At 51.8% G+C, this 15,910-nt stretch overlaps 1 protein-coding gene across 1 annotated transcript; it reads left to right on the forward strand.

The window, feature by feature from the left end:
- Window positions 1-8,262: 8,262 nt before the first annotated feature.
- LOC135830519 (uncharacterized) lies at window positions 8,263-12,876 on the forward strand. Its single transcript, XM_065342766.1, has 3 exons — window positions 8,263-8,360; window positions 10,190-12,804; window positions 12,857-12,876. Exons 1-3 carry the CDS (start codon window positions 8,263-8,265, stop codon window positions 12,874-12,876), a joined length of 2,733 nt encoding a protein of 910 aa, XP_065198838.1.
- The last annotated feature ends 3,034 nt before the right edge of the window (window positions 12,877-15,910 follow it).

Here is a 15,910-nt window from a genome sequence, read left to right on the forward strand (position 1 = left end):
TGGGAAGCGATGTGTGTGTGTGTGTGTGTTTGGGAATGGGGGGGGGGGGGGAAGGGGGGAGGGAGGGGGTATTGGCAAGTCATCTGTGTGTGAGTGTGTGTATGTGTGGACAGGTACCGAAGCAGTGGGTTGATGCTACTCTCGTACACATTCCCAAAAAAGTCGACCTACAGCTGTATAGCAATTGGCGTGGCATTGCTCTATTGGATGTTGTGGGGAAGCTGTTGGCTGCCATCATACAGACACTTCTCCAGTGGCTGACGAAGACCCTGCTGCCAGACTCGTAGTGTGGTTTTAGGCGTGGGCGGTCGTGCTCGGACATGATTTTCTCTGTGCGCCGACTTGTGGAGAAATCTCTCGAGCGTGACGCGAAAGAGAGTGTATGTGGCGTGTACTTGCTTGTGCTGGGGTACCAGGCACCCTCCTCGATGTCATCAAGTCCTTTCACACATCTATTCCACAATCCGCACATCCCAGGGACACACTCCCAGGGACACACTCCCAGGAACTCACTCAACCCATCAACATCAACAACGGCTTGAGGCAGGCGTGCTCTATGGCCCCTTGCTTTTCAATCTATTCCCGTGGACCGTTTTCACTGTTTGGTCCCAGAGAGTGTCGACAGTTACTGGCGTCGGCATGGAGGTTCGCTACTGGATTGAGGGCAACTTGTTCGGCAAGCCCAGGACGTGAAAGATATCGACCAAGTTTGGGGAATGCCAGTTCGCCGACGATTCAGCCTTGTTGGCAACTACGCGTGACGGTACTCAGCTCGCACTCTCTGTATTCCAGGTGACTGCTGCTGATTTTGGACTTACTGTCAGCACTACCAAGACTCAGTTCATGGTGTGCGGCAGCAACATCCAAGATGCAAACTGTGTCTCACTCACGCTGGAGGATTTTGAGGTCAAGAATGTGCTTGAATTCAGGTATCTGGGTTCCAATATTGCCAGCAACAGCCGTTCGGCAGGGGACGTCAACTCCCGCATTGCGAGTGCCTCCAAGGCCTGTGGTGCTTTACAGCGCCCTGTATTTTCCAATGGGCGGCTTCCTGTCTTCGTGAAGAGGTGTGTTTTCCATGCGAGCGTCATATCTTTGCTATTATACAATTGGAAGTGCTGGGTCCCCCTTCGGGGCGACTTGCAACGCCTGTCCACCTTCCATATGCGCTGTGTCCGCTCCATCCTTGGCGTGTCGAGACAGTAGATGTGGGATCCCCACTTCAGCAATACGGAACTATTGCGTATGGGGGGGGGGGGGGAGGGGGACCAGGAGACCATCACCTGTAAGCTCCGGCATCGTCGGCTAGAGTGGCTAGGTCGCACATGGATGACACCCGCATGCCGAAGTGTCTTCTGTTTGGCCAGCTCCCACCTGTCAGACCTGCCCGTGGACCAAGGAAACGGTGGAAGGACAGCGTGTCAGTCGATCTTCGCCATAATCAAATTGTGAACTGGTACCAGACCGCTAACACATCTCGCAAGGAATGGCGATGCGGATACCAAGATCAGGATATGGAACTGGCCGCAGCAGCCCCCGTTGAGTGCCCCATCTATGGAAAGGTCTGCTCTAGACCAAGCGATATTAAGCGCCACAAGTGCACAGCAGAGCGTCACAAGTGCACAGCAGAGCGCCACAAGTGCACAGCAGAGCGTCACAAGTGCACAGCAGAGCGTCACAAGTGCACAGCAGAGCGTCACAAGTGCACAGCAGAGCGTCACAAGTGCACAGCAGAGTGTCACAAGCCTGTCCAACAGCAGTGTGGTACATGTCAATGCACAGATTGTGGGAAATGGTACCGTAGTAGGGGTGGACTCGCTGTCCACAGGTGCCAGCCTACTTCGATCGCTAGCCAGCCCGCTCCCGCTCATTGCAGAGCTTGCCAGAACCGCCCAACAACGGATGAGCGTGCCAAGTTTCCTCTACTGTGTCAGTATTGCTCTCGGAGATTTCGGCAGTCCAGGGACCTGACACCGGCATGTTTACTCCTCTCCCTTCTCTCGCAATGGGACCACGTAACCTTTACGGCAGTGGGATAACAGGACAGGTGTATGTATGTGTGTGTGTGTGTGTGTGTGTGTGTTTGAAGGGGGGGGGGGGGGGGGGAGGGAGGATTATTGGCAAGTCATCTGTTTTTTGATTTTTGTTTTTTTTGTTTTTACTATTTGTTAAGCATAGCTTGAACACTCACTGCATGATGAACTAAAATGAGGAGGAGAACTCAACACAATGGTACATATCCAGTAGGACGGAGTGGGTGGGACCTGTGAAGCTCAGTCGACCAAGGGTCTCGGCATCACAACTGCACATGTGCACCAAAGCCGCCCTCAGCTATATGTATAAACTGATGTGTCTGGCAGGGCCACCGCAATTACCGTCGCTGGTCCCCTCACAGCTTCCTCCACCAACATGTCCTCGAAATCAATCCGACCACTCGGTGCGCCACGAGGCTACAGAACGTCCTCCCGGCTTCTTCTCCTGATTACGTGCGACGCTGCTTCCCCCACAGCATCATTGACGAGTGGAACAACTTGCCCCCAACTGTGCTGCAGTATCTGCCATGCCTGACGTCCCTCCAGTCTTTCAAGGGCAATGTGCATCAGCACCTACGACAAAGCTGCTGGTATTGGGCTACAGACTTGCTGTAACACCCCATATATCCCCCGCCGGCCACAGTTACCAGCTACAAAATCCGCTACCGCGTCAAGCACCAGACACCATTTTCTGCAGCTTCCCACATTGTGCAATCCAGCTGTGGAATTCCCTGCCGCCAGCGTTTCTAGACTCCGCCCCAACTCGCAAAAATCTTCAAAAGTTTAAGTGCAACGTCAACGAATACCTCCGCCGACAGGATTGGCGATGGTCCACGGACATTCTGCCTGTCGACCCGCCTACATTCTAGTGCCCCGTCAACGACCATTGCTACGAATGCGCTGCACACTAGTATTAGCTGTTGCTTGCCCTTGCTTTCTTTTTATTTTTGCTGACCCTCACAGCTCTATCTTTTGTTTTTGGTGCGTGTTTCTGGCCGTGATGCTGAGACCTCAGGTCGGCAGAGCCATCAATGCCCCACCATCACTGCTGCACCTCGGTGCAGCCCTTCTCAGTAGTTGTCACGTTTGTCCTTGTCTCAGTACCATTGTCTTCTGTATTATTATGAGTTGGGTATGTGAACATAGTAAAAAAAATCCACAATCAGCTCCCTCCCCCTCACTTATCTATTTACATGTGTTTCGTGATCGCGTCCATGGTGCGCTGGATAGCGCTAACGCCAAGACCCTAGGTCGGCGTTGCTAGTCCCACCTCACCGGCACAGGCTCCCTGAGAGACCCTACTAGTACATTGTCTGTCTTTCTCCTTTGTTGTCTCGATCATTATTTTCTTTTGTCTTCTTCTCCTCTCATCGTTATGGTCTATCAGTAGGAGGTGCATTTGGTAAAAAAAAGAAAAAAAATGGGAAGTGGAAGGGCGGGAAGCAGGAGGGCAAGAACTCTAAGGGTAGGAAAGAGAGGATTGAGGGGAGAAAACCAGGAAACTTGTTAGTTTGCGAGTTATTCCAAAATATGAGTGCAAACAAGTACGCAAGCAAGTACAAAGATAGCAGTATCAAGATCATGATGCTGAGGCGAAAGTAGAGGCTGATTGCCGTGCAGTTTTGATGAAAGATTAGAGTGAGAATGGAGGAGAGTTAGAGAGAGATAAAGACAGATGAATTGGGAGTTTGATGAGAAGGGAGTGCTTCGAGAACATGAACAGGGTCGTACTGGCAGTGGCCTTGGGGGCGATGTCCATGGCCAATGACCAACCCGACCATTTCAGGTAGCGGTAGGTCAGAACCTTGAACTGCTGCATCCCTTTGGCAGACGGTGCATCGCGGAGGAGAGTGGCTGGCAGTTCATTCCAGGCTTCGATGAGGCACTCCGGGAAAGAGCGCAGCGCAACATTGCACAATCTGGCAGGTACTGCTGTCTGGAGTTGAAGCTCGTGCGCAAGGTTGGCTGCCGAGCGGGTACACGTGGCAGGCGTGATGGCGGCTGCGATGGCTCTGCTGGGTGTGTCGCTGCAAGAGCTGTCGGGCTTGTGATGTAATGGAGCTTGTACAGAGTTGTGAGGCCGACCACACAACGCCGCAGGGACAGAGTGTCCATTACAGCCCCTGTCCCAATCAGGGTTGGGGCACAATGCTGGACTCGGTCCAGCGGTGAGAGATGGGTAGCCGCAGCTCCCATCCATACAAGTGGGCAGTACTCCATTAAGCCTAGTTCACATTCGACGGGGTGCGACGGGACGCGACGTAAGGACCGACGGGAAGCGACGGAACAGACTGACGGCGTCCAATGTGAACACCAGGCTCGGGAACGCCACCATACTGCCATACGGATCGGGAAGCGACGGGAAGAGTTGGATCGATCCAACTTATCATCCCGTAGACGGGCGTAGACGGGGACGAAAGCGTACAAAACAACTGCATTTTGAGTGTGAACAGGAGACGGCGTCGTGCGCCGACTTCTCACGATTCGTACTTGGAAATGTTTAGCATTTCGAACACTGCTCTTCCCATGATAACTCGCAGAATGGCTAACATGACTTGAGTTGAATTTTAGCAAGATAAGGTCTGATGTCAGGTATGGTATTTAGGGATAGTTCAGGAGTGTGACAATTGAACTGTTTTATCATTTCCTGGAGCTATTATTTGAATGGCAAACCTTTCAAGGGTACTTTTACGGTCCTCATGAAATACTGGTATTGTGAACTTGAGACGGCTTCATTCATTGAGACATAATTGAAAAGAAGTCCCCAAAAACAAGAAATTAGGTCCAAAAGTCACTCCGTCACGGACCTTGCCTTATCACTGGCGCCGTTCGCTGTTGAACGACGCAACGACTGCAGCATTTCGTGTCGTACGAATCGTACAGGATTTTACAGCTCACCCCAGCCTTCCCGACAGGCCCTTACGTCCCGTACCGTCAGCGTTCCGTCGAATGTGAACTAGGCTTTAGAGGCCGAATGAACCCCCAGTATGCTGTGGCCCGGCCCGGTGGGTGCAGGACATGGCACGCCTTCCGGAAGAAACCAATTCGCTGTGTGGCACGCACTGCAGTTGCTCTGAGTATGATAGATGGGCATCAAACGTCACTCCAAGGAGCTTCAGTCCCAAGCATTCCGGGACCGCTGTGCCGTTGAACTGGATCAGTGGTGTCTCCCAGGATCTGCGGTGGCGGGACACAGTCATGGACTGTGATTTCGTTGGCTCGAAAGTGACGCGCCACTGAGCACCCCATTCAGCAAGTGCATCCCCACCAGCTTGGAGGTTGCGGCACACTTCTGTCACAGAATGTGGCATTGGGATGTGGGCATAAAGCGTGGTGTTATCTGCGTAAACAGCCGGAGTGATCCCTTCCGGTAGGACGTCACGCAGGCGTCATTCACGTACAGCAAAAACAGTGTGGGCCCAAGGATGCTCCTTGTGGGACTCCAGCATCAATCTTGTATGATTCAGAAGATGCTCCGCCGACTACTGCCTGGAACTTCCTGTCGTACAGGTAGTCAGACAGCCATTTGAGGAGGGGACCAGTGATGCCGTATGACGCAGCCTTGTGGCGCACGCCTCAGTGTGAAACTTTGCTGAATGCACGGTTGACTTCGGAGACCCAGGAGTGGTTTAGAGACGTGAGGTCAGATGTGCTGAGCCCCTGCTGGAATCCGTACTGGTGGATGGACAGGGCCTTTTCATGCTCAAGATGATTGATCATGGCAGTGTTGACAATCTTCTCTATGACTTTGGAGATAACAGATAACAAGGACACAGGTCGGTAGTTCTTAACAGCAGAGTGAGATTGCTTCTTGTGTATCGGGACCACACGGGCTACTTTCCAGAGAGAGGGCTGGACATGGCACCGAAAACAGAGTGAGAACAGCTTGGCAAGTGGTCCAGCCAAAACTTTTGAGCACTGCTTCAGAACTCTGGCAGCGATGCCATCGGGTCCGGTAGTCTTGGTCGGATCCAGCTGGCGGAGCTGGCGCTGGACTGGCGCTTCCCAAAATCGGACAGTTGTCAGGGCAGATGTACACCTAGGAGGAAGGTCAGGAAGGTCGGAGTGCTGTAGATCTTGATCACCCAGACTGCATTTGCTCGCAAAGAATTCTCCAAAGCAAGTAGCCTTTCCCTGGTTCGTGGCATATTGTCTGCCCTGGGCATTAAGCAGGACAGGGATAGACGAGCTGCGTCCAGAGCCTCCATCTTGCTTCAGGACTGACCACCATTGCTTGTTTCGCAGTGATCCATGTTTTAGCCGATCTCGGAGGCGGACAGATTCTGCCTGCTTTGCGAGACGGAGGCAATTGGCAGAGGCTCGGACTTTGGCATTGTAGTCAATGAGTTGCTGGTGGAAGGTGGGGTGTCTCCTGAGAGGGTTCCATGCATTCTTCTTTGCCTGGGTATAGTCAGTGCAGGCTGTCGAAATAAAACGACTCATCCGTGTTCCATTCCGGTGCACTGTACATACATGGTGCGACGGCACAATGACACCTGTCGCAAATCACACTGAGTATTACACGTGTTTGTTGGTGATTCCTGGTTAGCTGCTAGCTTTTCCCTACTCGAAGATGTTGCCGCCGCGAAGTCTGGGGTTTTGTGTTCGTACTGGCGAAAACCGTGTTTTGATCTGTTGAAAGAGACGAGAGATACAGTGCAAAGACATACGATCTGTCCGAGAATCGGCGAAGAAAAAAGCTTCGCAGACGACCCGTCGTGGAAGGGAACAAAATGGAACATATACCAGTCGATGCCTGTCATGGTAGGGATGACTGCTACGAAGTTTTAGCCCCATGCTCCCCAGCGCTTTTTAGCGCCCAATGATAATTACCAAATTTCATCGATATTCCATATGGATCAAAGCATAATCTCCTGGATCTTCTCCAGTCGAGATGAGTCTGGACGCTACAATGTCGAGACGCGAAAAGAGAACATGCAGGATAACACAGGAGCATCACATGCAGCTGCATTCTGCCTTGACGAAGACAACAACACCAGCACCACGCATTTGGAAGACATTCCGAAGAAGACGAGGAACTACATATCTGCGTTCAAAAAAGCCTCTGTACTGTGCAGTATGCATATGCGTGCATGCGCGAAGCACGGGGTCCGCGGATCAACTTCGTTCAAAAATCATTGTGCCACACGGGTTGTATTATTTGTGCGCGATCATGGCCTTTCTTCTTTCTTTCATGGTCTCACACGAACCGTGATTTTTTTAATATTTTTTATGGCCTTTCTTCTTGACAAACAAAACTGAAGTTTTTCGATCTTCAAATCGCCATAGCGTTCTTGGCATGACTCCAAATCAGCTGAAACTTTGCAGGAGGAATGAAAATGCCATGCTGAATCGATTGGTACCATTTTCGAAGGGTTTCCTTGAAAAATAGAATTTAGCCTGCACTGGCTAGTGGGTAGCGGCTGAGCATTCCGGCGTCCACCAGGATGGATCTGTTGGTTTCGTCGAAAGTTCTTTGTGTGGGATGAAGCGATTCATGCTTTCCATGACAACAGCCGTTACTGATCTGCAGGATGCCTCGGGGTCTTCTGATATATCCCACTTTGCTGTTGTGTAGAAGTGCCGAAGCCGGCCCCAGTCTGCCTGAGCATACCTCCAAACGCGCCGTTTAGTCGGTGGTTCGCGGAGTGGGGTGGCATCAAAAGTGGCCATAACGATGGCATGGTCTGATGCTCCAATGGGGTCCAGTACATTTACCACCACTGAGGTCTCCGAGAAGTCGCTGAGTATGAGGTCCAGGGTGTTCTCACCACGTGTCGGTTGAGTAACGTGCTGGTGGAGCCCGTGGAACGCAGAGAGTTCTTCCATGCATTCACCAGCTAGTGTAATCTTCGTGCTGCATAGCCAGCTTTCATTATGAACATTTAAATCCCCGGCTATCGCAACGCTGTTCCCGAGGGATCGAGCTTGATCCATGACTGAGTCAGGATACTCAAGCAGAGAGACATCTTGTCAAGGGCACGGCCCGGGTCGGTACACTGCACATACAACTACTTTCTGGCCATTGTCCAGGTGCAGGCGAAGCCAGATGAACTTATGGCCATGGCAGTTGGTGTCACTCAGGTGGTCAAAGGGGAGGGAGTCCCGGACCCAGACTACAACTCCGCCGCCTTGGGCAGATCGGTCAAGTCGGAGGGGTAGGTGGAAGCCCGGCATGGAGGAGTCAGATAGTGAGGCTTTCTCCGGAGTGAATTTAGTCTCTGTTACGATGGCGATGTCAGATCCGCTCCGTGCAACAGCATGCTGGAAGGCTCCAAACTTTGACAGCAGCCCAAAAGCATTTGTCAGCAGTAGCTTCATTACAGGGTATGTCCTTGCGCAGCTGGTGTTCGTTGGTGTTTGTGTGGCTGAATCGCTCCAGCTGAGGCAGCCTCTGCCTCACTGTCGCTATCGCGACTGCTGCCCATGTTGCCGGCGCCAGATGCACCACACGAGCTGTCGCCCTGCGGCTGTTTGCGGTGTCGCCAGGCTCGAGCGAAAAGCGGCCGTGGCCAGAAGTTCGCAGCAGTGACTGTTTCTTAGCCAGTGGCATCGAGTGTCAATCGGGCGGAGACTTTCCCGTCTTCCGTGGTGTGCATGCTGCACTCGTGGACCCTGACGGATTTCACCACGGTCACAGATCGCTACTGAGTGAACTCTGTCACTCGCTGCACTGTGCAATAGGCGTTCAGATTTCTCACATACACGACTGCCTTCCTTGTTTGGGGGGGGGGGGGTCTTCAGCTACTAGTTTCCACGATTCATCAGCGATTGGGTCGAACAATGTTTTCTGGGGCTTTACTGGGGGGGGCGCCCAATAGTCTGAAAACCTTCGTCTTCCTCACTCGAGATCTCACAATCTCTGCCAGTGTCATCCACGTGTACGCGTTTGAAAGCGCTACGGTGTTCTCCTGCTGCTGCACCAGTGCACGTGGTGACCAGCTCTTTTCGCGTACGGGTACGGCTACGAGATCCCTTCTGCCTCATTGTACTCTGGGGCTGTTGTTCAGGCGGAGGAAAGGTAACACTTGCCGTTGCAATGGCGGACTCCTTCATGGCGACAGACTCCTCTTTCAGTCCTGTTATCTGCATGACCAGTTCGTCAATCCAGTTTTGGAGACGGACCTCCCGGGTTGCAGATTCCGACAAGAGCAATGACAGCGTCTTGACAATTTCGAAGACGGACGATTCTATTTCAGGGATGGTGGGCGATGGGGGGTATGGGCGAGTCATCTCTGTGTGTAGAAGGGGGGGGGGTGGAATATTGGCAAGTCACCTGTGTGTGTGGGAAGGGGGGGGGGGGGGTTATTGGCAAGTCATCTGTGTGTGGGGGAAGGGAGGCGGTGGGAATATTGGCAATATTGGGGGAGGGCGGGGGGAGGGATGGGGGGGGGGGGGGAGGGCGGGGGAGGGATTATTGACAAGTAATGTGTTTGGTGTTTGGTGGAGAGGGGGGGGGGACAGTGGGAGTGTTGCCTATGGAGGCGTGAGTGTGTCCAGGGGAGGGGGAGTGTGGTTGGAAAGCAATGTGGGTGTTGGGGGGGGGGGGGGGAGGGAAGGGCAGTGTTCGGAAGTGATGTGTGCTTGAGGCGGGGGGTTATTGCCAAGTCCTCTGTTAGTGTTTGTGGGGAGGAGTGTGTGCGGGGGGGGGGGGGGGGAGGGGGAGGGGGTGGGGGATTATTGGCAAGTCATCTGTGGGCGGGGCAGGGGGTGGAGGCGGAAGGGAGAGAACAGGAAAAGTGTTGGCCAGTGATGCAAGGCTGGGTGCAGGTAGCTTGTGTGTGTGTGTGTGTGTATATATGTGTGTGTACGTATGTGTGTGTGTGTGTGTGTGTGTGTGTGTGTGTGTGTGTGTGTGTGTGAGCCTCCGAAGCAGCGTAGGTACACTCAGGGCTCTCCTAGCTTGCTAGGAGAGCCCCTGGCGTGTCAAGTGTAGACCTTTTGAATTTAGGGCAGCGGATCCAACGACGTGACTTACAGGACAATTATTTGAATTTGATATTGTCACTGTCGCGTCGTCCGTAGTCCTCCATCCGCAGTGGGCTAGCTACCCCTCGGATGTGTAGAGTTTCAGCTTCAAAGCAGCCAGAGTTTGGAGGCACCCGTCGGAGGCGCCCAGCTGGTGCTCTTGTCAAATTTGCTTCGTGGAACGTCAGGACTTTAGTGAACATCGATGGCCCGGTTTCAACTGCTGCTCGTGGAAAGCGCGTCGTGGAAGACAAGAAAATCAACATCGTTGTCAGTGAACTTCGTCGGTACGAAATAGAAGTGGCTGGATTCCAGGAGTCGAAGTGGTTTGGTAAAGATATATTCCGTGTCGAGGATGCAATTGTTCTCACGTCAGGTCGCGCCATCCCAACGGACGATTTCAAACGAGGCGAAGGAGTTGGAGTCGTACTACGCGGACGCGCACAGCAAGCGTTCGTAGCAGGGGGAAATCAGTGGTCTGCTGTCTCATCGCGTGTCGCACGCTGCAAGCTAAAGTTCGGTGACATTTGGGTCCACGTCGTGGTGTGCTACGCACCGACTTTCCGGTCCAGTCGCGATGCAAAGAACGATTTCTTTGACTCTCTTCAGGAAGTTATTCTGTCCGTACCCACCCAGGACTCCTTGATAATCTTGGGAGACTTCAACGCTAGAGTTGGAGCTGAAATCTGTGACGATGGCTGGTATGGAACACGTGGCCCACATGGTGTTGGCACTGTCAATGAGGCTGGCGCTGAGCTTCTCCAGTTTTTAGCGTGCAACAGCCTTACTGTGTGCAACACCTGGTTCATGAAACGTAACATCCACAAGTGTACCTGGCAACATCCCCGCTCGAAGCGGTGGCACTGCATCGACTATGCAATGGTCCGGGAACAAGACCTGTCCAACTGCATGGATTGCCATGTCATCAGGGGAGCTGAGTGTAGTACAGATCACAACCTTGTGTGTCTCACATACCGCATCCGCTCATCTGCTTGCCACAAGCGTGCAAAAAGACCTGTCAAGTTTGATGTGCAACAACTTGTCAAACACTCCTGCATGACGGAAGCGCAGAGAGCTGCAACCTGTAAAACTCGTGAACAATATGCGACGTCTGTTGCGTCAGAGTTACGATCCTGGAATCATGATGGCTGCGTTGAGGACAAATGGTCTGCCGTCAAATCTGCTATCGTCACCAGCGCTGAGAAGCATCTTGGCCGTCCACGTCGTCGCCAGCCTGATTGGTTTGAAGCGTGTGCTGATGTTCTTGCACCTATGCTGGATAGCCGCAATGCCTTACATCGCAAATGGCTCGCCTCTGGTTCTGACGCTGACAGGCGTCGCTTTGTCGAGGCTCGTGGCAAGTGCAGAACTGCCGTGCGTAACGCAAAGAGTGAGTGGATTGGACGTAAAGCTAATGTGGTTGAGTCAAGTCGGTTTAGTGGCAAGCACGCATGGTCTGCAATCCGTGATATACAGAAGTGCTATTCGGGATTATCACCTATCTCCATCCCATCCATCCGTGGCAGTGACGGAGTTATCTGTAGCTCCCAGGAGGGGCAAGAGAAATGCTGGCTGCAGCATTTTGCCCGTCTATTGAACGTTCGCAGCACCTTCGATGCTACCATCTTTGACCACATTGAGCAGCGTGAAGTTGATGAGTCACTCGGCCAACTTCCCTCGCTAGAGGACCTCACTATGGCTATACGCCAGCTGGCTAATTGCAAGGCTCCTGGCTCATCTGGAATTGCACCTGAACTGCTTAAAGCTGGTGGTACACCATTGCTTGAGGCTCTGCTTGATGTTATTCACACTGCATGGACCAACGGAACGGTTCCCCAGGATTGGCGGGATGCCCAACTCGTCCCGATTCCCAAAAAGGGTGACTTGACCAACTGCAACAACTGGCGCGGCATTGCCCTCCTAGATGTCGCTGGCAAGGTTTGTGGCCGTCTCATTCAGGACCGTCTCCAACTTGTCGCGGAACAAGAACTTCCAGAATCCCAGTGTGGCTTTCGCCCTGGTCGCGGCTGCGCTGATGCCATCTTTTCCATTCGCCAGCTCATCGAGAAATCGTACGAGCACCGTCAGAAGCTGTTCTGTGTCTTCGTAGACCTGAAGAAAGCATATGATTCCGTACCACGCCAAGCACTCTGGCTAGCATTGGGGAGGCTAGGCATTCCTGAAGGGCTCCTCAATCTAATCCAATCGTTCCACGAGAGCATGCAGGCAGCTGTGCGCGTCGGTGCCAGCACTACCGAGCCGTTTGCGGTCAACAATGGCCTCCGTCAAGGCTGTGTGATGGCCCCAGTACTTTTTAATCTGTACTTCGGTGTTGTGCTTGAGCGGTGGGCACAAATGATGCAGGACAGCGACCATCCACCTGGCATCCCCATCCAATTTAGCATCAATGGCAACCTTTTCTCAAAGCCCGCTCGCCAGTCTACTGCCGCAATCATCAACGACATTGAGTACGCAGATGACGCGGTCTTGCTCGCTGAAGACCGCCCTGGTGCTGAGAAGTGCCTTGAAACATTCTGCACGGTTGCCTCTTCCTTTGGCCTCTGCGTCAACGCTGCTAAAACGAAATTTCTCGTGGCAGGTAGCCAAGTCAACATGCCTGATAGAGCCGATATGAACGTCAACGGTGATACTGTGGAGCACGTTCCATCCTTCATTTATCTGGGGTCCGTCGTGACACCGGATGCCCGCTCCTCTACTGACGTCAGTCGCCGCATAGCTGAGGCTTCCAAAGCCTTTGGAGCTCTTCTTCCAGTCTTGTCGGATCGCTCGCTGTCATTAGTCAGTAAGCGAAAGCTATACGTGGCCTGTGTCTTGTCCATTTTGCTGTACGGCAGTGAGTGCTGGACGCCCTTGAAAGCTGATAGTAGACGTTTGGATGCCTTTCATCATCGCTGCATCCGCACAATATTAGCCATCCCTCGCAGTCAGCAGCAATCCGATCGCATCACGTCTGCGCAGTTACGTCGTCACTGGGGTGACCCAGTGCCACTCTCTGTTAAGATGCGCCATCGTCGTTTAGAGTGGCTTGGTCATGTGGCTCGGATGTCGGAGGACCGTGTCCCATTGCAGCTGTTGTTTGGTCGTTTGTTGGCTGCGCGCCCCTTCTGCGGTCCCAGGCGTAGGTGGAGAGACGTTGTGGCTACTGACACGAAGTCCATTCCAAACTGGTTTGATTGCGCACAAGACCGGTCAGCTTGGCGAGAGCAGGTTCTGGTTTTTCAGCCTCCTCGGGCAGTAGAGAAATCCGTACTCTGCTCATCTTGCAACCGGGCTTTCTCTCGTCCTCAAGACAAGGCACGGCACAAGTGTTTGGCTGAGCGCCAACTTCCCGTCCACCAACAGCGTGGTTCAGCACAGTGCGTCAGTTGCTGCCGATGGTTCCGTAGTAAGGGTGGGCTTGCAGTTCATCGCTGCCAGCCTGCACTCCCTGAACATGCAGATACGGCATTGACGGCGTCTCTCGCTAGTTGCTGCTTCCAGCATTGTCAACGCTGCAATCGCTGCTTCAAGTCCCGGGCTGGTTTTAACCGCCATAACTGCAACCGTGGAAAACGTCTTGCTGCAGCCGATAGGGAATCACTGCCGCTGATCTGCATGCATTGCCCGAAACGTTTCCGACGACAGCAAGATTTGACGAGACACCAGAAGTCCTGCCAATGACGGTGCACTCCAAACTCTGGCCCCCTCCGGGGGTGACATTGCCCAATGGGCAGTCATGCTATAGTAGTAGTAGTAGTAGTGTGTGTGTGTATGTGTGTTTATGTGTATGAGAAGTAATATATATTATAACATTGTTCTATGACCAATACCTACTTACTTCCTAGCTTGCATTTGCTATTGTGTTGCATTGTATTAGATTTCCCGTCACTACAAGCAACATGCGCTACTTCACCAGGACTTACAAACACCTGAACAACAACCCGGGGTCATTGATCAACTCAAGACGGAAGTAGAGAAGGTTCAGCATGATGTGGATGCAATGCAGGTTAGTTGAAAGTGTGTTGATTTGATTTGCTTATACTCCATCTCTGCATACCTGTATGGATGTATACTTCAGAGGTGTATGTACACTAGTGCTGAAACGATTATATCGAATACTCGTTACTTATTCCATAAGAAATAGATCGAGCGGTTATTTCGATTTTATCGGCTAAACGAGTAGAATGGTACTTACGCTCGGTACGGGATTTCCCCCCTTTTGGGGGTCGAACAAAGTGTGTTTTTTAAAGCGTGCATTCATCGAAACTGTTGCAAGTACTACACACGGATATGTACATGACTACACACGGATATGTACATGACTGCACACGGATATGTACATGACTGCACACGGATATGTACATGACTGCACACGGACATGTACATGACTGCACACGGATATGTACATGACTGCACACGGATATGTACATGACTGCACACGGATATGTACATGACTGCACACGGATATGTACATGACTGCACACGGATATGTACATGACTGCACACGGATATGTACATGACTACACACGGATATGTACATGACTGCACACGGATATGTACATGACTGCACACGGATATGTACATGACTGCACACGGATATGTACATGACTGCACACGGATATGTACATGATTGCACACGGATATGTACATGACTACACACGGATATGTACATGACTGCACACGGATATGTACATGACTGCACACGGATATGTACATGACTGCACACGGATATGTACATGACTGCACACGGATATGTACATGACTGCACACGGATATGTACATGACTACACACGGATATGTACATGACTGCACACGGATATGTACATGACTGCACACGGATATGTACATGACTGCACACGGATATGTACATGACTGCACACGGATATGTACATGACTGCACACGGATATGTACATGACTGCACACGGATATGTACATGACTGCACACGGATATGTACATGACTGCACACGGATATGTACATGACTGCACACGGATATGTACATGACTACACACGGATATGTACATGACTGCACACGGATATGTACATGACTGCACACGGATATGTACATGACTGCACACGGATATGTACATGACTACACACGGATATGTACATGACTGCACACGGATATGTACATGACTACACACGGATATGTACATGACTGCACGGATATGTACATGACTGTACACGGATATGTACATGACTGCACACGGATATGTACATGACTGCACCCGGATATGTACATGACTACACACGGATATGTACATGACTGCACACGGATATGTACATGACTGCACACGGATATGTACATGACTGCACACGGATATGTACATGACTGCACACGGATATGTACATGACTGCACACGGATATGTACATGACTGTACACGGATATGTACATGACTGCACATGAATATGTACATGACTGCACACGGATATGTACATGACTGCACACGGATATGTACATGACTGCACACGGATATGTACGTGACTACACACGGATATGTACATGACTGCACACGGATATGTACATGACTGCACACGGATATGTACATGACTACACACGGATATGTACATGACTGCACACGGATATGTACATGACTGTACATTTGCAACATCGATGAACGTGTAAAAGTACAAGCACGATCTGAGAAACATCGACGCAATCACCGCCGCCGTTTTTTCAGCCGACTACTTTTCTTACATTCAGCATGCAGGATTGGCAGGCTCAGTATGTGTCTACACTAGCTGCAGGGGCTGGAGTTGCCTCCAAGTGCGAGTAGTCTTGAGCTAAAGACAGTAAAGTGGTCTTCAGTTTCGTGTTTTCCGTTCCGTCGATGGTTCCCGAGCCAGTTTACTCGACAATGAGCTAGGCCTGGCGTCTGGGCCTGTTTTTGAGCATAGACAGCAATAA

The sequence above is a fragment of the Sycon ciliatum genome, unplaced genomic scaffold (genome assembly GCF_964019385.1).
Source record: "Sycon ciliatum unplaced genomic scaffold, ocSycCili1.1 SCAFFOLD_2050, whole genome shotgun sequence".
NCBI classification, from domain to species: Eukaryota; Metazoa; Porifera; class Calcarea; order Leucosolenida; family Sycettidae; genus Sycon; species Sycon ciliatum.

Excerpts from the sequence above, each read along its gene's own strand:
- LOC135830519 (XM_065342766.1), top strand. The coding sequence starts at position 8,263 with ATGGCGATGTCAGATCCGCTCCGTGCAACAGCATGCTGGAAGGCTCCA. Across the intron at positions 8,361-10,189 it reads AGCAGTAGCTTCATTACAGG|GACTTTAGTGAACATCGATG; the intron begins GTATGTCCTTGC and ends GTGGAACGTCAG. Across the intron at positions 12,805-12,856 it reads TCGCTCGCTGTCATTAGTCA|TGAGTGCTGGACGCCCTTGA; the intron begins GTAAGCGAAAGC and ends GCTGTACGGCAG.